Source organism: Dysidea avara, chromosome 4 (genome assembly GCF_963678975.1).
Source record: "Dysidea avara chromosome 4, odDysAvar1.4, whole genome shotgun sequence".
NCBI lineage: Eukaryota > Metazoa > Porifera > Demospongiae > Dictyoceratida > Dysideidae > Dysidea > Dysidea avara.
In genome coordinates this window covers 34419603-34444094 of record NC_089275.1, presented here as the reverse complement: position 1 = coordinate 34444094, position 24492 = coordinate 34419603, and the positions used below count along the sequence as shown (strand labels likewise).

Genomic DNA, 24492 nt, shown 5'->3' with positions numbered 1-24492 from the left:
TTTGATGGCTGAGAACAGTGTTCCTTTCTTGTGTAAAAGTATATACAACTCTAGTAGCTTTTACCCAGTCTTCTGGAAAAATGCTGGGAGCTTGAGCTGCTAGGGGCAATCTCAAGTGATATAATTCCATGTCGTTCTGGTAGCCTCCTGTGCCTCCAGTTTTCTGTATTCTTAAGAAAATCGGCTACTCCTTCATTAGTATTAGTTGGAGAGTTGATGTCAGTTATAGGTGGTGAGTCATAATATGTAGACTGCATTCCATCAAGACAAATTAAGTAATTGTTGAGTTTAACTGTCACTATGTGTTGATCCATCATGGAATGTTAATCACATCTTTCCTTTTACCATTACTATATACAACCATAGCTTTTGTAATGTTACTAAGTATACGATCATCATGCGGCCAGGCTAGATACAACATTCCTATGAATCCCGTTACATTTACTTTTATATAATAAGATTTCCATTTGTCAGACTGATTTGTGTGATGAACCCTACTGAAGAAGCATTGCATGCTTTTGCTTTTGACAACTTGGACTCTTTAGATCGGTGATAATCCATGGTTTTCTTGAGGTGTGTGAAGAAAGTTTTGGCACTTGTAGCCTTGTAGGCACTCAGTGTATACATGTTTGCACTCCCTACACAGATGACTAACAGAAGTGTCAGTTAAGTATTCATTTAAAAAAAAATATCCTTATAAAATTGTGTTAATGTTTTCAACTTTGATTACATAAACTTGATATTTCATGCATGGTCTGGTTGAGGACTGCACTGTTTATATAGTGTGCTGTTGTTTCTTGTAGGGACAAATATTTGGGTAAGATCTATAAATATGTATCTTTTATTTAAATCCAGAAACTCCTCACATAAGGGTATGATGAACCTGTTATACTAGAAGTTTATCGGTTCCATATTAGGAAGGATTTTTTATCAATTTCTCCAATGAAGGATAACACCAAAGGGTAGACAGCCTGTACAAGGTGGTCCCCAACACAGAATAACATACACACATACAGATAGACACAAACAAATACAAAACAAAAATAAACTACAATCACAAAGAAACAAAATATCTAATTACAAAAAAGAAGATGCTTAAGCTTAAAACTGCCTGCAGTCGACTGAGACAAAACTGCCAATAGTATGGAGTTCCAATATATTGGTACATGTACAACTACAAAAAAGGAGTGCCTAAATGCATTGATGGTAGATGACGCTAGGTTCAAAGTCAAGGAATGTGACCTGGTAGTTAACCTGTTAAAATGAAAATATTTGGAAAAATCAATGGCTGTTCTCTTATAAAAGATGGAGTAGAGAGTCCAAATAGATATGAAGATTTGACACACTTTGAGTGAAGGCCACCCCAGTTCAATTGACACAAACAATAGATTTGAATCATTTTATCAGCAGATGAATCCCAAAAACTTTTGATCCAGCGAGCAGCTCTATGTTGCACTAACGCCAGTAAACCAATATCAGGAGTCATGTATGGAGGCCATACTGCACAAGCGTATTCTAGGTGAGGTCTAACAAGTGCTTTGTAGGCACTGATTTTAGCTGCTTGTATACAACCATACATAGCAAAACGTATACAATTCAGACACTTAGTAGCTTTTGACAATGATCATTCTACTTAAGTTTCGAGTAATAATGATACCAAGATACTTCACCTTCTGGGACCACAAAACTTGATGTCTCCAGCCAGCCACATGATGTGGTCACTGGTAAGAATTGTGGCATTTGTATATAGGGAACCATACTATATAATATTGTTATTGCCTATGTATGATTAAGGGCACATGATTGTTCCAATTCTTAGCACATGAACAAATCCCTTGTAGCCATGTAGCTGTAAGATGCTTATATACAAATCCATAACTATGTTATTCTTTTCTTGTTTGAATTGCACAAAATGTACCTAATGTATAACAATTATAAACACACATGTGTACACATTACTTCAAAACATAGCCTCTTTGATTATGTTTTTCTGCTTATAGTTGCACTGTACATCACTGTAATGTGAAACAGCCTTATCTGTTCTTTTACTTAGCTACTACAGTCTAGAGGTGCACCGGTGCAAATATTGGTATTGGTAAGGATATTGTGGTATTGGTAAAAAGTTGACCTTTTAACAGATATTTTAATAAAGTACTATACAGTGGAACCTTGATTATCTGAATACCGATTAACCGAACTCTCAATTATCAAATCGACTGCTCCATTATGGTATTTTGTCAATAAGTGTATGCTTTATTAGAGTAGTTGAGCAAAGCTCAGTATATAAATGTATGGAAGTTCAATTTTAGTTACTGTTCAATTTTACTTACTGTTCGATTATATGAACACCCTTTCTCCCAATTATTTTGGATAATCGAGGTTCCACTGTAATTGCTCAACTTCTTCTATGTTTGATCTCATATAGCACTGTGGGCAAAAAGCTTAATTTCTTTATAGTGGCCAAAGGTTCAATTCTCAAGTTGAGTTATTTTTCATTGCTCAGACCTTTTCATCACACCTTTTTCACAAGTCCTTTTTTTTTTTTACAAATGCAACCACCATTTTACCTATTTGGCCATAATGTTTTAACATTTATTGTAGTATCCATACTGAAAAACTTTTATGTTAAGATGAAACCAAACACTAAAGAATATCAGTATTGGAATTGGTAATTTTCATCATACCGGTTATCGGTTGGTAAAATCTCATATTGGTGCACCTCTACTATTACCACAATACCTATTGCCTACTTGTACTGCTACAACAGAAAAAAAAAGTCAACATTGGAGTCACAATCATCAGTATCCTCTGAAGCAGACCAGGAACTGTGTACTTGAAACCAGGTGATGAACCTGCCACACAACAGAAAAATATAACACAATGTAACTATGAGATAACCACATCCCCACACTGTATGATTTACTACTAACTGTTTTGTAAAACATGCTATAGGATATTACAAGTAAACGTACTCCTGTCTTTGCAAGTTCTACTGTATTTTTTCAAAAGTTCATTATAAAAATTTAGTGCAAAAATATTTTCGGATGATTTAGACTGAACAAAAATCATTTTACATGCATGACTGTTCTATTAGAGTATTTCAATCTTTTGCAGCACTGGTAGCTACTGTAACAGTGGTAAACAGTTTTAGTCACATTCTTGATTCTTTTTGTGTCTTAGTTGAAGGCTAACTGAATGCTACAGTATTAACTATATAATGCTTCAAAACTTTCTATAGCTGGTTGTGCAAGGTCAAAGTAGATATTGTGCTAACACTGGTTATTAACATAAAATGGCTATTTTACTGGCAGCCCCATCATTTAAATTATCACATACATTAGTTGTGTGAAAGTAAGTTTATAGTGAGTTTGAGGTAAGCTAGGGATGGCCCAATGCTAGCTCATCTATATACCATAAACTTACCTTCAGCCTGAAAGACCAGAAAATAAAGTATTGCTACCAACATCAGTCAATTTGTTAATTATAAACATAAATTTGGGTGAAGTAGAGCTTTACTGCACCGCTCTGCCACTTTTTAGGGAAGCCCCTGAAGATATTATTACGTTTAACAGGCAAACCTCAGCTAGCATTAGGTTCACTACTTTTTTGCTCCCTAATTAAACTTAAATATCCTAATATTTCCTTGTACTTGTTTGCTTCCTTTTTTGTGACATTATTATGACTTTTGAATCTGCGTATACCATATCAAAAGAAAGAATGGCACCTGAATACATGCCCCAACTATCAATTACTGGCTGAATAGTGAAGTAGACATTACGCTTTGTTTTCAGCTATGTATGTTCAGCCTGTTACACAATGATGAACAGTTTGAAAAGTGCCGTGGACATTCATTCCCTAATTCGTCTATATCCCACATGTATTAGGGATTGAATGTCCACTAGCATGTCTGCAGGTGAAAGTGACCTTCCTTGTTTCACCACTTCAAACTTAAAATTTGTTGTACTTGTGTATGTGTAGTGTGTAGCCTATTTTATTTGACTATTAATATAGTTTTGTAGAAATAGAGCACAATTTTTTTTCTGAGCACTACTAATACTACACACATAAAGAAAGCTCTAGAATTTCTACTGATAAATCTATGACAACTTTACCATTCTGGTGTAGTAAACTAGAATTTTCATTTATAAGGTAAAAATTGAGTGAGCTGAGCAACTGGCAGCAGTGGTGGAGTGGTAAAGAGTTTAGGCATGTAGGTGAGGAAGTAGTCCTGGACAAAATTTTTCTGACATTTTTGATTTCTTTATTAACTTTACAGCAATTTTTCTATTACAGTATAGTATCTTGATCACGCTTTTTTCACATGCTTGGTTTCTGCTTTAGATCTCCTTAGCTAATACTCTCAGTACTTTCAAACTACAAAAGGTTTGCACTACAATAGTTACTTCGTGCACAGACCAATTCTGAAGTTATTCTGTCACGTAAATTACCCTGTAGTCGTGACAACAAATTGCTTTTGTATTTTTACAATTGCACATAACTCACTTGTTCTTAAAATCTGATCTGCACAAAATTTGGATTGTAAATGTGCTGCATTAGGCTCCTACTGCCAAATTTGAAGTAAATTGATTAAAGTGCAAATGAATTATTTTAGTTTTTCTAAAACATTTGAAAAGAAAAAGAAGAATATGTAAGAAGAAAATTATGAAGAAAATAAGGTAAACTTTGAAGGTGTATATCTCAGTGATGCCTGGGCATATTCAACTCAAATTTGAAACTGGAGGTTCCCTGGGGGAATTTCCATATGCTCTGGCACTATTGAACTACAGATGCATGAAAACGGTGTTCTGTAAAATACACACTTGTCTGTCACACGCTCACACTGGCTGCGCACAGCACACTATCATGTGTCCTGATATTACACATAAACATGTTAATGTTCAAATTCCTTGATTCAGAATACAGCTAGCAAATCAATGATGTTTTGTATATGCCACTAAAAAAAAAATTTATTGCAGGATGGTGGGGGAGCCACAATAACTAAGCCTCTTAAAGACTTCATATACCATATTTGTACAAAGAACCATGTACACACATTAAAGAAGGGGAAGTTTGGAGCATTGTATCCAAGTTCATGACTATGGCAAAATAACAAATTAATATTAGGATAAGAAAGAATATGTGACCTAATTTTAGAAAACCGTCGATATCCGCACAATTTTCAAAATGCATTTTATTTATTCTTTGTTTTCTACAGGGACAGAGGAATGGACTAGCCAAGTTTCAGCTTCATAAGTTAAGGAGCGTTGGAAATACAGCACTAGACAGCCGGACGAGCAAATAATTTGATATGTACAGAAGCTATCGAGAAAAGAATCTACAGGCGCTTAGATAAACCATAATAACTTACTGATACAATGACATACGGAACTGAATCTTGGCTCATTGTGTTCGCCATGAATTTGTGCATCCACCAAGGTATAGTTTTTTCCCCAGGCATGCTTCTTTGTTTGAGACGGAAGGCAAATTCACTGAAAAACGATCGTCGGTAAATTCTTCAGTCACCGCAAAGTAAACAAACGTCTGTAACTTTGGAATCGTCTCGTGTAGGGAGATGCAACAAAGATTTTTGTACTCCCTATGGACAGGCGAACACTATGATGCCTAGGGTTTATTCATTGGCTAAGGTAAGTGCGCCTAACTCCGGACAGTTTTTGTTTTCGGTGCTCTATCTCCGCCATGCAAGTAAATTTCTCAATCCTTAAAATATGGTGATAAAGCCTATCCTATGGTGCATCAGTCCTGCAAGTTTCATCAAAATATCTCCATCTGTCGAGGAGCTGCACTCCAATATTCAACTATGTGTAAATTTTGCGCATGCTCCTAACTCTGGACAGTTTTTATCACGCCTGATACAGCACTTACGAAGTTGATTTCGAGTTTTAAACACCACCACGTTAAACGTGCATGTATTGCCCACCTCATACTTGAGTTTGAGAGTCATAGTACCTTTCGTTGCCGAGTTATGAGTATTTCAAATCTAGGTGTATTTACGCAAATATTTATGCAGGTTTAATGAAACTGGCTCTTACAAAATCGTCCATAGCAAATGTTTGGCTGATTGTTTGCAAACGAAACTTGGTACAGTGGTAAATCATAGTTGTCCCTCTGCACTGTATGAAAATCAGCCAGATAGCTCTTTGAGTTTGGAAATAAGCAATGATTATCGAAGAATATTTGATAATTTTGCCACACACGGCAATAAATAATCACCTCGTTTAGAAAAACTAGCATGACTTTTAAGCTGATTTTAGGGTTACAGTATCATCATATATGAAGCATTAGTCACCTAAAATTTCAAGTAAATGCTGTAGATAGTTTTGGAGATATGACGCCAAACATTGGAGTGTCCGGAGTTAGGAACTGTCCGGAGTTAGGCGCACTTACCTTACTTAATTTGCCCATTTTTTTCTGTAGCTTGCGCTTTTTACCCATAGTTTTTAAATGCGTTTTATTACAAAAGTACTCTTGTGCGTATATCGACGGTTTTCCAAAATTCGGTCACATATGTGAAACCACATGGCATCACCTCGATCTACAGAATGTGTGATCAATAGTTCCAGTTATTAAAGTGATACAAAAATCCCAGTGTGTGTGTGTGTGTGTGTGTGTGTGTGTGTGTGTGTGTGTGTGTGTGTGTGTGTGTATGTGTGTGTGTGTGTGTGTGTGTGCGTTTCCATATCAACAAACAATACAGCAGCTCTATTCAGGTGTCATTAATGCAGAAAACGGCATCATAGACATATGTGTGTGTGGTGGATGGTATACCCGTACTGCTAAGCTCCACAAGTAACACATGCACCACTTGTCAGTGATGTGGCTACCAGTAGTACCCTATCCCTGGAAGGATAAGGCTTCTCCTTTTTTGGCTTTGTAAGCCAACAATGGGGTTCATATCATGCATACATATCATGTGCTATAGTGCAGTTTGCTACCCAGGAGCAGGTCCCCATTATTGCCCTTCATCTATCCATGCTCCAAGGGATCCACTTAACAGGCTGGTAAATGGGTCATTCAGTGCCCTTTAGATGGAAGGGTGACTTTCCAATAGGGATTGGGACAAGGATGAGAATGAATTCTTTGGTGTGATCTTTGAACAAGCAAAAGAAGAGAGAAAAGTGTTGCATGTGAGTGTGTGTATGTGTGTGTGTGTGTGTGTTACATACTCATAAAGACTATGTACAAGTAGCTGCATGTGCAGAAATATCAGAAAACCAGACATCTAATTGTGTATACATTTCAGCTTGACTGTTTGCTGTACACCACTATTGTGATTACCGTGATGAATAAGGAAAAGGGTAACAGGAAGACAGAAAATCCTACACAAGTTTACAGCTTCACACCATATCAATGCATACGTACAATTAATAACATACATATAAGGCAAATGATAAACCAGTATCAGAAACATGACATAGCTAATGACAACTTAAATGAAAAATACATGTACATATATATTGTATAAGCAGAGGGAAGTTTCGTGATGCTTTGTGCTTTTTTGCCAGTGATATCAGATGGCTTCATGGTACATCTGTGTATAATACATGTGGTACTAAGGTAAAACCATGTGGTTTACTGAGTGATCTCTTGTTGGTTTAGCTGATCAATGTACATATAGTGTGACTGTCTACAAGTAGGAAGTGTAGCAATATGTTTCCTGTTTTCCAGGCTAAATCCACGACTGAATTAGGGATTTAATGTCCACTAGTATATCTTCAAGTGTAGGTGACCTCTCTTGTTTTATTTCTATGATCCCTAATCGAACTTAAATTTTCTTATACTTGTTTGTTTACTTTATTGCAACATTATTATTACTGGTGAACTCACATTAGAACTAAAAAATGGTGCCAGGCCTATTGTTTTTGTCTGAATACGCATCTCAACTATCAATTACTGAAGTAATGAAGTAGCCAATATGCTTCGTTCTCAGCTATGTTCAGCCTGTTACTCAGCACTACAAATGAAGAAACACTAGGAGAAGAACCTCTACAATCAATCAGTCACAACAGAAAACTCAAACGATTCCAATCAAATGTAGAGAAGCCATTACGTGGCACTACGTTATGAATTGACACCTTGCGATATCAGCAAAGATAAATGGGACACAAAGGAGGACACGGGTAAGCCCATGCAGCATACACTGTATGTACTGCAGTATGCCAAAAGGCACCAGTCAGACTGGAGCGAGTGATAAAAGCAAGCCATAGCCTTAGCCATTATTGAGCTCCAGTTGTCTGAAGGCATCAGTCATTCAGTCCGGCAGTCAGTCAGGTATGCAGTGAGTCAGTAGAAAATTCCACAAAAAACTTTTGTAACAACTTTTTGGAAGTGTTTCAAGTCATACTGAAGGCACGTTTGGGCTTGGTTATACCTAATAAATACTGCTAAGATCTGCTGTGATGTGTTTGAGGAGCAACTAATCATCCTATACCGTCTAATGTCAATCTGGCCTACTCCGAGGGTCATCTCCTTTGGTAATGCTGCTATCTGTCCAGCACTTTGACAGCCAAGGCAGAGGACAGCAAGGACAGTCCATCTATCCCAGGAAATAATAAATAAAAATAATATAATAAAAAACATATTGCTATACACTTCCTGCTTGCACACACTGCATGTACATTATTGCTCAGCTAAACCAACAATGATCAAACAGTATACCACAACTTTGTCACATCCTTTATCACATGTATTCACAGATGTACCATGAAGCCATCTATTGTCAATAGCAAAATTTTATATCATATATGGTTGATTTGTCATGTACATTCTACAAATTGTACTATGGCTTCCTTTAACAATTTTCTGACCAAAATTAAGTATCGGAGTGGTTAAGGTATTTAAAACCTTGACTGGAGCAGGAATCATGAGATAAGAGTCAGTTAATCATCTCCATACGTATGTACAACCCCATACCTAGCAACTTGCTCACAGAGACATTTAATCAAACTGTTTGCATGGTGATGAATATGCATGCTAGCTTGTAAAAACATTACTATAAACTTGAAAGTCAGGGCTGCCAAGAGAAATCAAGGGGCACAGGGCAGTAACTGGAGCCCTTCAACTTAATTTCCTTATATCTGTGTACGAATTACCACGTGGATGCAGCAAAGAACAGCTATACAGGTGGATAAACCAAGCACACTTAGCATGCATGGCATAATCAAGCTAGGGTAGTCTGAGGCATGACCTCCCCCCATACCTTTCCCCTGCCAAGACAATTTACTAATGCTAAAATGTACTCTATACTTTATTGTCCATAAAAGTGATCAGTTATTAAATAAGTACATAGATTGTAATTAAGAAATGGTTCAGTATAGCGGTGGTGATCGTAGAGCTTACAAACAGGGAAGTAGGTGCACAGAATAGATGTGGCAGCATAAAAAGTAGAATTACAAGGGGGTCTATGAGTTACCTTCCCAAAAGCCTTAGGATTTCAGAATGGCTTTAAAGTGATGCTATGAAAAAGTTGAAGGTTGAATACAAGTATTAAAGCCTGGGGCAAATATGTACTTAACCATTTTTCATAGCTTAGCATGGATAGCATATGTATAATGCAAAATCAATGTATACAAAATGCACAAATAATTATACTAGCAGCTGTCAATACACGTTTGAACTATATCTTAACACATTATTAACCACACAAAATATGTCCCAATAGTAGAGCGGCTAAGCAACAAATTTTGATGAAATCGTTCACTTTGTGATAAAAGCACCAAATTTTCTGTGAAAGTTGAGTAACACCCCGTTCACACTATCCCGGGTTAGCCAGAGTGTTTTCAACTCGGGTTATTGAACTCAGGTTGGCACTTGTTCACACTACTGCATCTGACACGAGCTCGATAGTGCGAGCGCCGAATAATAATTAGCTAAGAGAAGCGCATGAGCTTTTGATTATTTAGGCGCTTAATAAAAAGACACTAGAATTGTAGCGAGGAAGTGTAGAACCAGCTGAAATAAGCCGTACAATGTTAGAGACACCATGTTTAAGCTAGTGGATGCTCCTTTCTCCAGGATTATTAACACGTCGTTCGAGCGTAATTGTCACAAAGTCTACTAGAACTACGGTACGTCATAGCCATTTTGAAGAACAGTTTTAGAACATAGAATATACTTGCTGTGTGGCCAACAGAAACAAGTTATATTGTTAACCTGGCTTGGCCAGCTCGGAATGCGTTCAGACTGTATGCTATCCCGAGTCAACTCAGGGCCAACCCGTGCCAGCCCACCTCTCCTTGTCGTGCCATGCTGGACCCAGTTCGGCACGGCTCGATTGATTCACACTCCAGTTTGTTTCAAGCCGTGCCGTGCTCTACCCGGGTTAGAGGGTAGTGTGAACGGGGTGTAAGGTATACCAAATCATTTGAGATACGGTGCCGCATCAAAATCATTGTCTTAGGGCATGTTTTGAAACTTTAAACTAGGTTATATGGCTGGTTGGGAAACCATACAAGTGCATTCAAAATCTTTATTTTTGCTTAAATAGCATGAACGTATCTCAAATTTATTATGATTATTATGATTAAAGTACTTGGTAAAGGCAGAGCTGTATACCAGAAGGCCTTATAAAGTCTACTGTATGTGACACATCATCCTACCACAAATCACATAGAACTGATGAATAAAATAATGTAGATATGAGGAAGTAAGAAACTTTCCCTAGTAATTCAATCACTCACTGAATAGGAGAAAGGGAAGCCATTATGAGTTCACTTTACAGCAAACACAGTCATGAGACAGAACTCTAACTGATATATACATAGTACCATACACACAAATCAAATTAACACCACAAGTTTTATCCCATACAGTTACACACACAGCCAATTACAAACCAGGTACTATTTGTGACTGTGCTCAGGGAAAAACAGTATTATTGTCTGCTTAAAAGTATTGAGAAATGGCGGCTTTAAGCATTTAACGTGTTGTAGTTTGCCAATGGCTAAAGCTACATGGACTAAATTTTCACACATTTTACAGGAATTCCTTACCTTCCAGAGCATCCACTGTACAAGTAGCCAACACCTAAGTTTCCCAACATTTTAAACATTTTTAAACTCTACACTGACTGTATCAGGCAAGCTCCAATGGGTGGTGGGTGGAGGGGAGGGCAAGAGGTCATTTACAAAATGAAAGAGCGGTGCGTAGCAATGAATTAGGCCAGATTATGGGCCATTCAAGTCTCAAAATGACAGGAAATTTACAGCACAGGTCTTAATTTAATACCACACAGTTGCACAGACATGTACAGCCATCCCCAGAGCTCCATTAAGGCCCCTGGAAACTCATACAGCTTACCTCTGTGCTTGGGAAAACAGCCAGCAAAAGTAGACTACTCAAGCCTAGGTGGTTTTGACTGTGAAATTTGATAGTGAATTAATATAGCTTTGTGTTCATGGTGAAAAATCAAATCTGCTGTCATGGATGAATTACACTCCAACAGTATGCACATTCATACGTATCAACCACAATATGTGACCGAATTTTGGAAAACCGTCGATATACGCACATCAGTACTTTTGTAATAAAACGCACTTTAAAACTATGGGTAAAAAACACAAGCTCCAGAACAAAATTACATAAGTTTTTATCACCTCGCTGGTGGGTGAATTAAGCCGCTAATGGATAACTCCTATGTTCGCCTGTCCATGGGGAGTACAAAAATCTTTGTTTCATCTCCATACACGAAAAGATTCCAAAGTTACAGACGTTTGTTTACGTTGCAGTGATGAAAGAATTTACCTACGATCGTTTTTCAGTGAGTTTGCCTACCTTCTCAAACACAGAAGCATGCCCGGGGAAAAATACCTTGGTGGATGCACAAATTCATGGCAAACACAATGAGCCAAGATTCAATTCCGTATGTCATTGTATCAGTAAGTTATTATGGTTTATGTAAGCGCCTGTAGATTCTTTTCTCGATAGCTTCTGTACATATCAAATTATTTGCTCGTCCGGCTGTCTAGTGCTGTATTTCCAACGTTGCTTAACTTAGGAAGCTGAAACTTGGCTAGTCCATTCCTCTGTCACTGTAGAAAACAAAGAACAAATAAAATGCATCTTGAAAATTGTGTGGATATCGACGGTTTTCTAAAATTAGGTCACATATGAAATCAGATATAGCTATCAAAGCTCAGGCTTGTCTGCCTAAGGCATACAATTACCAACAATGGTAAGTTTCTTACACTATCCCAATTAATGACACAATAGAGAAACTTTCATACAGGTACATACATGTAGTTGATGTACTTGTAGTTTATGAACAAACCTAGACATGTGCATTTGTGGCTTCACAGGTACTATACATTGAGAAGGGTAACTATGGCAGAAGACTTACAGCCTGTTTACACTAGCCACCTAGTTTAAACTATCTCGAATCAGAGTGATTTCCAAGTTAGTGTAAATGCATACCACATTGAATTGAACTGCTCTGAAATGAGCCTGTGGGTCTGGTTTGCTCCACTTACCCAGCGTAAAAAGTTGCCAGCCTGCAGTTCGATTTGGCTTTAATAAATAGAGTAAAGATTTGGAGAACTACAGCTAAAATGGTGACTGTAATGATGAAATGAAGCAACAGAGAAGTATTTAGGTAATGATACAGAAAGACAACCTCAAGAACAACATAAGGACTAAAAAACAAACTGGTACGAGTGCAAGTGAATAGTAAATTTAACTCCACAGGGTTGAAAGATTGTCACCAACACTTAACACTTGATCATGCCAACAATAATAGAGAGCAGAAATCCTTCAACTCTCTACTTCAATGAAAAATTATTAAGTTTTTTTTTTTGCTGATTGGAGCAATCTCGGCCTTCATATTTATAAATACCGCTCAAAGCAATCTCATCCATAGCAGTCTATAGTATAAACAGGCTGTTAGTCAATGGTATACATATTGTGTAAAATGTTTGCCTCACTACCAATTGCTATGTAAGATTACGTACACTATACATGTATACTATATGTACTGTACATATATTTTGTAACCGGCTATAGCAAGTACAGTATTTCTTGCCAAATCTGTCAACAAAAATGGTTCTCTCTGACAAACTGGTTGCTTCATCCTTGAACGTACATACTATATGTAATGTGTAGTTTTAAGTTACATTGGAATACAGTTCATAGCAAATTCCATTACTAGAACACCTGTGCATGTCCTACCCCACCCCCTTTCATCCTATACTAGAGACGTTTGATTACTACTTCCATGGACTACTACTGCATATCTCTCAGATGTCTCACTAACTGTAAAGCCATGGAGGCTTGACAACTAACAAGCAATACATACGAAGCAAGGAATTCACAGATAAAGTACTATAATTTAAGAATGTAAGTTTATTACTGAAAGCGTAATGTACCAGTACACTAGCTCTAGATTGTTATTTTGAACCACTTCACATCACTTCTGGATTCAGCCTAAGTCTAGATTTCTGTAACCTTTATTTCTTGTTGAACACTATTCTGGCTAGGTAAACTTAATCATAGTATATTATTTGTCATGAGCTGTTTGAGAGCTTACAGTAAATACATAATTATTCAAATTACACTTTATTGTAAGGTCAATCCACTGCATAAAAGCACCATTATATAAACTGAGCCCCTTGCATGCAAGCCCCTCAACTAACTAAATCTGCAAGCCCCTCAACTAACTAAATCTGCAAGCACCATCAGGTTGTTGCTGTTTAGTGTTGCAAACCCATATGGAAAACTGGTTTTAACAGGTATTGTCTAGTTCAAGCCAATTATTGGCTACAAAGCCTTTAAACCAGTTTTGCCCACCCACTTGGTAAACCATAAATGTGACCCAGTCTGACAAAACCGGGCTTATCGCCTATTTAAAAGTATCGAGTAATGCTGGTTTTAAGTATTTAGTGTGTTGTAGCTCGCCAATGGTTGAAGCTATGTGTACCAAATTTTCACACGTTTTACACCAATTCCTTACCTTCCAGAGAATCCACCGTGCAAGTAGCCAACAACTAAGTTTCCCGCCATTTTAGATAGTTTTTAAACCAAGGTTAACTGTATCAGGCAAGCTGCAAATTGGGTGGGAGGCGAGGGCCCTGGAAGGAGGGCAAGATGGTGTTCAAAAATTGAAAAGGAAGGCCAAGGGATGGATTAGGCCAAGTTTGGAGCCATTGAGGTCTCAAAACTGGCTTAAATGAAAGGAAATTCACAGCAGAGGTAGTTATTCAACACCACAGAGCTGTACAGCCACATACAGTCATTCCCAGGCTGACCACAGCTACATTAAGGCCCCACACCACACGTACGGATCGCCACTGTGCTCAGGAAAAGCAGCCAGCAAAACCAGACCACTCAAGTCTAGCTGATATTAAATGTGGAATTAGATAGTTTATTCATGTAGCTGTGTGGCCTGGGTGAAAAATCGAATCTGCTGACATGGACGATAAGACCAGTTTTCTCAGACTGGGTCACAAATTACCCCTGCTGACAAATGTTAACATCATAACATAATCTCAAAGCATGTGTAAACATGTGATTGTAATAACTGTTATTGTAAGACAGGATGTTGATGGTCATTTTGGTACCACCCTAAGGCTTCCAACAGGCATGTTTAGTACCATAATGTCTGCAAATTTACAATCAGACAATAACCTGTCAATATCCAATTATTCACCTTCCAATAACCAGTTTTAGTAAACTCTGCAGGTTCACAGCACTATTGCATCATGATGTAAACACATCACATACATACCATGTACACATCATCAACCAAAGCTCAAACTTTTTGTACACAGTTTCTCCAGACTTTTTGTGGGTCGGGCGTCGCGACTACTAACTCCTTTTGCAAGCCTTCAGTATTGTTGAACTCACAGAGTACTGAATCATTATTAGCCAGACACTAGCAGTTGACAAAAAAATGAAGCATTAAGTGTGATACTTGTGACAAAGCAATGACTTATCTAGGATACTTTGCATACAAAATATTAGCCTGATTGATTGAAGCAATATACGATTATGAGGCCAAACTATATTAACCAATAATCAAATAATTCAAAATGGCTCGTAACCCTACAATTAAGGGCACATTCTTTTCTACCAAACTCTGCTGTACGTACCATCAGTCTGAGGTTACAACTGTGTGTTGACAAATTAATGATTTAACAGGAGACTACATCAGTTAGAAAAACTGTTTTTTTAGCAGTGCCAAACAAATGGCATACAGAAATTACAAACACAACAAAGCAACAAAAACATATACAAAACACAACACTAACATGGAAATACAACACATGGAAAGTACAGGAAAATTACAATTTCTTAAAAGTAGATTTAAAATCCAATAGACCATTTATTCCACACAATGCAGGGGGTAAGTTATTCCAAATCACTGCTCCATGGTACCATTTTTCCCAATGTTAGTGTTAGTTTGTGGAATAAACAAATGATGCTTATTACACCCACTACATCCTGTATATACCTCCGAATTGATAAACCAATCCCTCAAAAAAGACGGACAAAGTTTGTGTATGACTTTAAACACTTGGACTGCTGTATGAAATCGACACCATTCCTTCAGTGTAAAATTGACAAATGAGCTACATGTGGAAATACTCTGCAGGAAACAAAAGCGCAGACGTTCATGTAGTACACAGAAGTCATCGTTTTCAGTTTAGCTACTACTGATTTATAGTAGCTAAGTAGCTGTTTTTATTAATTAAAGATGTCACTTTGTTAAAAAAAAACCAGCAAAATAAGTGGGGTATATTTTATTTGTATGTGATAGTTTAAAGGGAGTACTTTCGAGAGTACTTTATTGTCTTTGACTTTCGCTGATGGTGTTTTCCCAGTATAATACAAAAATCTAATCAACGCACACCACATCACAACAAAATCAACTTTACAGTGCAACACGAGCACTAATATAACTGTTACAAATTCGAACGAACGAAGAATGTCCACATACCTGGGGGTATTGCAAAGACGTGATACATAAACTGTGCGCGGATCTAGGCGGTATTACGTCACGTGATTCCCACTCACATCCCAGTCAATAAAAGCGGCAATTTGCCGTTAATCGGTCTTCATAAATTACAAGGATTGGACTATGATGGATGAGCTGCAACGATTAAGTGCCAGCAAAGGTAAGCGGCACGTCTAGCTAATTACAATCTGTCATTTTGTAGTACGTAGCTACAGGTTTATAGCTACGTGGTTTAGCTAATAGCTAATCATTATCAGCGCTGTTCAACTAGCTAGCTATAGTATTATGTGGCTTTTATTAAATTCCTGTTGCTAATAGAAGATTTTTAAAGGGAAGACTGCTCAGTATAAAAATACTGCTTTTCAGCAGTATTCTCGCGAGAATGATAGCATTTCTCGCGTGGCCAAATCACTTTTCTCCGGTTTTTATCATTTGGTAGGGAGAAACTAACATTTCTCCCTCGGCATGTTGTTTTGTGACCTGGTTCTATTGGGGGTACTTATGGAGATTTTTTTTTTAAATTTCAGATAATGGAGTACTAGCGTAAGCAATCAATTATCGACCGACGTCTATTATTGGCCAACTCGACGTCTATTATCGTCGTATTGAATCCGGATTCAAAAACGGAATTTAGCAACCTCGTGCTGTGTTGTTTTGCTGTTATAGCAGTTTAAATCAACTTCTGTCACGTTGTATTGTTGGTGAATGATGACAGGTTTGTTTCTGACTTATTTTGTATGCAGTAGTTTGTTATTCTTGGCATGAAAATGGTATTAGTAGCGTACTGAACTTATCCGTGTTTTTTCTGTTGTTGTAGTGCACATTGACCCTTGCATACAACATTCAACGTAAGAGACTGACTGCAGTAATTCAAAAGACTCTAGTAATTGACTCTACCGGAATAATCACCCTTCCCAGTGGAATAATGTTTGTTTACACATATACGCGTCTGTTTACGAAGAAGTCACCCCTGATAGGACTTGGAATTCGTGTCCTTTGTACTGTTGAAAGTAGTTTTAACCACGGTAGATTAGTTGCTGTAGAGAGACAGCCATTTCTGATCATTTATGTGGGCAAAGAAGATGGAAGCAGGGGCGTAGCCAGACTTTTGGTGATGCCAGGGCCTAGCTGTAAGCTGAAGACCAAAATGTAAAGTGGAAGTTCGTGGGGGAAGGCCTGGGTGCTTCCCCCCTAGACCACGTCTGAACGAAAATCATGCATACACAAAATGTGCCCTTAGGCAGTAACATTCAAAGGTGCCGTTTGTGCATCTAGCTAGCTAAAACCTACACACTGCTGTTTATGCAGCTTATAGAAACTATAAATCTATTGTAGCTAATACTAACTTAATCTTCACTTCCAGACCGTGACAGCCAACTTCAAATTTTCTAGTACATGGGAACCCTCCACACACCGAGTTATACTTCCTTCCAGATATACATTATTCTCGGCCGGTCCTCCTGTTGATGGTCAGACTTAGCTTGTACTCCAATGTATTCGAGACATCACGTGCCCACAACATGTGACAAATAAACAAACCTTTCATCAGATAAATACAGTCTATTTCAGGTTGGTTGTCCATGTAAGTCAAATGCAAAAATATCACATGAATAGAACTAACCAATGAAATTTCACACCAGGTGGATGGCGCTAGTTTAAACTGATGGCTGCTGATCTCATTGGCTACTTTCAAGGACGTGACTTTTAATACTTTGTTTCTCTAGTCAACCAACCGGAAGTAGACTGTATAGCTACATCAACTATTCACAGTTTGTGCTCACCTGACACATGTATAACACGACCATTCAAGTTTATCGCAGCTGCTGCCTTGTAATATGTCTGCCTCAACCACTCAACACTCTCGCCATTTCGACCATGCTCACATGCGCTACTGATCATGAGATGCAACAGATCTCGATGATTTGCAATAGCTCAGCATTAATGCAATGCGACCCTCAAGAGTAGTACAGAGGAGCGCTAGTGTGCAAATAGCTACCGGAGAGCTCCAGGGCTGTAAGACTTGATGTGATTTTTAGTTTAAATATTCTGCTTCTGAAAGGGGGTTCATCCGAACCCTCCCTCCCTTCCTGGCTACGCCCTTGATCTCCCCTCCACCAACTTCGCCTCTTTATTTATAGCTACATACGTAGCTTGCTACACTGCTTCTCTGAATACTGAGATTGATATATCTCGATCTGACTGCTCTATTAGAGTACCTTGAATTATTGATGCCCGGGTGGCCCGGGTTCTGGCTACGCCCCTGGACGAAAGGACCCTCTATAACAGTTGGAAGTGATGAGCATGGAGATACATAGGAGGAAATAACTTAGAAGGCTTGGAGAATCAAAGTAAAGTCTTATAAGACTATCTAAACAGCAGGAGAATTGATTACAAAAGCAAGGAAGTGTTTGTAAAATAAATTACACCCACTTTCAGGTACCGTTGACTACAGTACACTTGGTTTTAGAGGTTGGAGGCTTGTCACATGCTGTCAAGTGTTGAAGATATGTTACACTACTCTGAAGCAAGGTGTACATAGTGAATAAGAATCCCATAGACAGTGGATAGAGGTTGTTGGTTATTATTTAGAGACGAAGAGCTTGTATGGCATTGGTTACATTGCATACCATACAGCAGGAAGCAAGTTAGCTATGGCTCTTCACAGTGGCACCAGGATTACTGTGCTGACCTTTGTAACATCCTGGATGAAATATTTGTGCTGTGTAATTTGTTTTAAAATGTGTTTAAAGCATTAAAATACTGAAGTGTATGTTTTATTAGAAATTGATTTAACTGTATTTCAAAAATCGTGCACAAAACTTACTTGAAATTTTTTTGGAATTACAATTAGTACTGGTAGACTATTTTGTACTATGGGCAAGATTTAGTTTCGAATTGTGTGGGAATGCCAAGCGAAATACCTCAAACCGGTCGATAATTGATGTACACAAGTTAACGAGTGGATGATAAATGACGTTGGCGGTCAATAATTGTTGCCATACACTGTGTCTTTGGCCGGATGCTACTGAAGAATGCCATAACCTGGGGAGCTGGTATGTTGTGGACGCCTAGGGTATTAAATTGCCTATCGATGGGTGTAAAAATTTGTGCATATCTCGTTCCAAACGAGAATCCAGTAGGTTGGAATGCAACCTGGCCGATAGTCAATTGCTTACGCTATAGTGCTTAACAATTTTTGAATTATCACAGCACACATCTGTATAAATTTCTCCACCTTGCTCAGTTGACATTAGGGTAATGTTACATATATTATGAAGGTTTTGATATGTAACTTTCGTGCTAAAGAATGTTTTGGGTGAAATATTTCTGAATGTCTGCATGGCTAGTTTATATGCAAACACATGCATGCATGACTGTAACTAACCACATACAGTGTATGCATGCTGGGGGATAACTGATAGTTAATGATGTATCTTCTAATACATAGTGATGGACGGAATACACATAATTTCAGTACACTAGTTTATGGTGGTGAGAAGTTTTATGGTTAAAGTCTGTCAATCACATTATAGTGGCACCTATATGACTTGCCATGTTGCATGACATTTCCTTTTCACATTACATAAAGGAGATTAAAGAGATCCCCTGCCTTTACCCACACACTTTGTAAACATGTATGGTACATCCTGTGATTGCATTATCATGTATTGTGTAATGGAGAACGTGGAAAAATAAAATACCAGAATTTTATTGGTTACTTACATGCAGAGATCTAAATATCCTGTAGATCCCTTTTCATCTCAACAGATCCCTTTCTATGGGATGATACAAACACAGCATGCAATTATGCACTTGTAAACATTAGCAAGGCATGGGTGTTTAGCTGGATAATTAATGGGCTTGTTTCTACTAATTTTCTCATGTTAGTGTATATAACAATGAGTTGTGGTCTAAATCTGTTAGACTTCAAAACAGAGGAACTTACCCTTTGGCCCTGCATGTAGTAGTGCCCCAACACAATGTAGGCCTTTGGGTTGCCAAATTCTATAGAATCCTAATGTTTTGAAGTCTATAATGTACTGCATTTATAACAACCAACGTACAGAGTATTCATGTTAATTGTCCATATATAAATTACCTATCTACACATAATTATATGTTATGTAGGTACTGCAACACCCAAATTACATGAACTGTTGAATGTTACACCTAACTTTGCATATTATTGGAAAGATATTGGAGTTTTTCTTAAGATTCCACCTGAAGATTTGAGAGTAATTGACAAGGATGGTACTGGGAAATGCAGAGAATGTTGCAACCACATGTTGGATATATGGCTTGAAACCACTCCAAGTGCATCATGGTCAAAGTTAGCAGAAGCTGTAGAATCTGCAATGAAGCCTGAACGTAAGAGAATTTAATATTTCCCACTGATTACAAATATGGTTACTGTATGTGCATGCGTGTGTAAACAAATGGAACACATCTGTTCATCGGACTTTCATATAAGCTTTAAACCCAAAACTACTACTAATCCTATAGATTCTTGAATTCCCTAACAGAATCCTCACTCTAAGACAATGCAAAAATACTGTCACACAGTATCTCCTTTACCGCACTACTAGCTACATGTTTTTTATCAAAATGCAAAGAATGAATGTTAAATTTATAGTTTCATTATTGAAAATATTGACAGTCTGAGCACAAGAGACCAGACTATCCAAGCAGCTATAGTTCCAGCTATGTGTACAGTTTTCAGATACTGTATGAGTGGCAACCTAACTGCTGTATTACATTATAGAGCTAACTAAAAGATAAAGCTGAAGATAATACTGCTTCAACTTTTGCAGTGCTTGTTTCTGCAATAGAGATTAGATGTCGAATCGCACTGACAAAGATGTGATGACTATGAAATTGTATTTTAAGTACATTGACAAATTCCATTGACAATTCAGTTAGAGTACTTGACTGCTTTATAATCTCTTTTCATGATGGTAACCCATCCCCACCAACAAATTATATGGTATTGCATACATTCTGTTGATGTAGGCAGTAGGGAAAGCAGTACAGTTGTTTCTAAAACTTCAAAGAGTATTAAGCTACTGTACGTAGTTACTATTTAACAATGGGGTAACGACTGACAACCTTATCTACTGGAAAACTGTTGTATAAAGTTTATCAACAGTTAATATTGCATATACATTCAATCAAAACAGCCAAGTTGTGAAAAAGTGTGGAAAAGGCCAGGGTGAAAAAAGTAAAATGAAATCTGTTAGCCAAGAAATGGCTGCAATAATGCCAATTGCAATCGTTTTTAATGATTACACTTATCATCAAAGTGACTGGCATTTACATCATTACAGCCATTTCTTGGCTGCCACCTTTGATTTTACAAAAATTTCATCCTAGGGGGCCACACACTTTTCACAGCTTGGCTGTTTTAAGTTTAGATGTCACTTCTTTTTGTAATTATATGTCCCAAAGGAGATTGGGGCTGACCTTTATTCTTTACTGTAGAAATTGAATAATTTTTAAACACAAATTATTGCTGTGATAAATTATAACACATTTCATGCAGAACTCTCTTGTTTTAGCACATCACAGATTCTGTACTGGCCCCAGGTGACTAGAATTGTAGCTGAACTCTCTTGGGTTACTTGCAATGTAGCTGAACTCAGGCTTGTAAGTAGTAGAACTCTTGGCTGGATTACTTGTAATGTGGCTGAACTACCTACAGGCCAGGAGATTTGTTAAAAAAATTGAGCTCTCTACAGGAAGACTTGTAATGTACATTACAAGTCACCCAGTAGAGTGCTTAGCTACCACACAAGTCACCCTTTAGAGAGTTCAGTTACTTTCCCAGTAGAAAGCTATCATTGTGTTATACTTAATATGCATATATATGAGTTTTACAACTGTAAATATATTCATAAAATATAATCATTATAAGCTGAACTCACTACTGAGTGACTTTTTGCATAGCTGAACTCTCTACAGGAAGACTAAATGTAGCTGCAGTCTCTACTGAGTGACTGGTAGCTAGGTGACTTTTATGTAGCTGAACTCTCTACAGGGAGATTTTTAATGATCAGAAGTTGCAGTTTTTACTGATGTGGCTGAACTTTCTACTGGATGACTTGTAATTAGTTGAACATGCAGTTGAATTCTTAGCTGAGTGACTTGTAAGTAACCGAACTCTTTGCTGGGTGACTTGTGATATGACTGAACTTTCTACAGGGAGACTTGTAACATAGCTGAGCTCTCTACAGAGAGACTTGTTACACTAGCTGAACTGACTACTGGAAGACTTGTTACACAACTGAACTCTCTACATGGTGACTTATTGTAGCTGAACTCACAGGGTAACTTTTAATGTAGTTGAACTTTCTACAGTGTGACTTGTATTTCTCTTCAGGTAACTTGTAACATACAATTAGCTGAACTTTGCAGGGGCGGATCTAGGATTCATAAAAGGGGGGGGGGGGGCTAACTCAAGGTACTAATCTCTTGGGTAGAGGTAGCGAAGCACACTTCCCAGCTTGTGAAGCATGCTGGAACTAGGGGCATGCCCCCCCCCCCCCCCCCCTCCCAAGGAAAATTTTGAAAAGTAGATGCTAAAACACTACAATTTGGAGACATTTCCACATAAAATTCATAATATTTTCTGCCTGTAGATATTTTATATACTGCCTTTAGATTATAGGTATGGCTCTCTGAAGTATTTTGCTAATGGAAAAGTTTGGGTAGGTACAGACAACCAAGTACATGATGCACCCCTCTCACAACTGCACAACACTGAATAGGTGCATGTTAGAATAATAATGTTGAAAGTGGAAAATTTTGAAATTTGAACAATACAAGATTGAATCTGAGAGCATTTTCAATGGAAATTGTGAACCTGAATTAAGTATTGTCATACATCAAGACTCACGGTAGTGAGTCGCGCGGCCAAGAAACTACAAAGCGCACGCCCAATTAAAAGACGCGCGGCCACTACTGTAAGTTATTTACGTGTAGGGCCGGTTTTGCAATATTAGTCCTAAATTATGCAACATCTCTCAATAGATTTGTATTGCGTTACGTGATAAAAAATCTTTAGGAGTCGTTATCATCATCATCATCATCATCATAGTTTCTTGCGACCTCGCTAAAATAAAAAAAGTAATCATCGCAAAATAAAAAATAGGCGTATTTCACTTTATTTCTCTACCTTATGTTAAAACTACTGTCATGTTATACCAGTCAACCAGTCAACATAGCCGTGTTTGTATAGTCCATCTAGCACTGACATTATCCAATCCTGGTTTGTCTATACACGTATTTTCTTAAATCAACCTCTAATCCCTACAATAACTTTTAAAGACACGACGTGGACACAAACTCTAATGCCTGATAAACAAGTTGTGACAGCGTGCTGAACCGTAAGTTCCCTAGGGATGGCATTTTAAGCAGAAATCTTTTAAATTCCATTTAGTACCACACCCCATGCGAGCGTTTATAAATCGCCAGTTGTCTTATGGTTTGAAGAACAAAATCACTAGCGAAGGTGCTTTAAGCATACTCTTCAATTCTCTGTTTACATGTAATTTTTAATAGATTAACCACAAAGGCCGATAAGGTGAATAAAAAAGGAAAATAAAAAAAATAAAAAAAGGTAACAAGCCTTTAGAGGTTACCACCTCTATGTAGTGTGTACCGTGTAGCTTGTGTTGTGGCTTTCAATAAGTATTATGTACACACAAATGGTGCAACAAAGTTTTGTAATGGATTGCTCGAATGTGGTTGGTGGTGTTGTGGCTCGAATGTGGTTCGTGGTTTGCCAGTGACCATGTATGAGTTGGGGTTGGTCCACACAACTTCCACAATATTCAAATTTCATGATGGCCATGATAATTTCTTGCCATATGGTAAACATACAACAATGTGTAACAACGTTAATTAACATCACATCAAGACTTGACTAAAAATAGTTCCGACAATAGTGATGATTTCTTGTATGTCAGCATGACGATACTGAGACCTGTAAAAGAATAAGCAGGCACTGAAGTTAACCTTAAATTAAACACTCATGCAACTGGCCTGGAACATCGGTCGCAACACCAAAAACACTTGTTTCGATATCTGATGACACAATCCAGCAGGCACTGAATTAAAACAGAATGTACAAAAAATCAATATGCCGGGCTGTGTCAATAATAGCATGGATAATCAAAATGAACAAAAATTATATCCCAGGCTAAGTGAATGAATAACATAACTGTTGGGTAAGCATGTTAAACCAGAACATTAAGACTTTAGTCAAACCAGAACATTAGGACATTAGTCAAACAAAAGTACGCTATCACAACTTGGTCATAATACAATGTTTGTACCACTGGACTTCACACTGGTTGCCCAAAAATTGTGCCATTCCGGGACAACAGCATAATATTACGAAACAAATAGTTACTACAACACAGAAGGCTTACTGTTGCACTGTCTACACTGATATACCATAATTTAAAAACATGACAGGTGGGCATTAAATACAATACACTTAATATCTTGGTACTAGGAAAAAATCACTA

At 37.7% G+C, this 24492-nt stretch overlaps 2 protein-coding genes and 1 long non-coding RNA gene across 8 annotated transcripts in view; 1 reads left to right on the top strand and 2 right to left on the bottom strand.

Moving 5' to 3' along the window:
- Positions 1 to 2687: 2687 nt before the first annotated feature.
- Positions 2688 to 16040, bottom strand: LOC136254791 (uncharacterized). The gene is made up of 2 exons (XR_010700750.1): positions 15947 to 16040; positions 2688 to 2852 (listed from the first exon to the last, which is right to left on the bottom strand). It is a non-coding gene; the product is annotated as an uncharacterized lncRNA (long non-coding RNA).
- The window catches only part of LOC136254787 (protein NLRC3-like), a 21986-nt gene continuing 13478 nt past the window's right edge, over positions 15985 to 24492 (top strand). For 2 of the 4 annotated variants that reach the window (XM_066047529.1, XM_066047530.1), the window contains exon 1: positions 20192 to 20332. Coding sequence is in view for 1 of the 4 variants with exons in the window: in XM_066047528.1 (XP_065903600.1) it covers positions 16088 to 16124; positions 20093 to 20332 (277 nt within the window). In the remaining 3 variants the exon portion in view is untranslated. Of the gene's footprint in view, positions 16125 to 16491; positions 16680 to 16781; positions 16901 to 20092; positions 20333 to 24492 lie in introns of those variants that run through there. The other 2 variants (XR_010700747.1, XM_066047528.1) reach the window with 2 other exon arrangements.
- Positions 23793 to 24492, bottom strand: part of LOC136254789 (uncharacterized) — a 2465-nt gene continuing 1765 nt past the window's right edge. For all 3 annotated transcript variants that reach the window (XR_010700748.1, XM_066047533.1, XM_066047534.1), the window contains exons 7-8: positions 24005 to 24069; positions 23793 to 23945 (exon numbers count right to left, since the gene is read on the bottom strand). Coding sequence is in view for 2 of the 3 variants with exons in the window: in XM_066047533.1 (XP_065903605.1) it covers positions 23870 to 23945; positions 24005 to 24069 (141 nt within the window). In the remaining variant the exon portion in view is untranslated. The remainder of the gene's footprint in view (positions 23946 to 24004; positions 24070 to 24492) is intronic.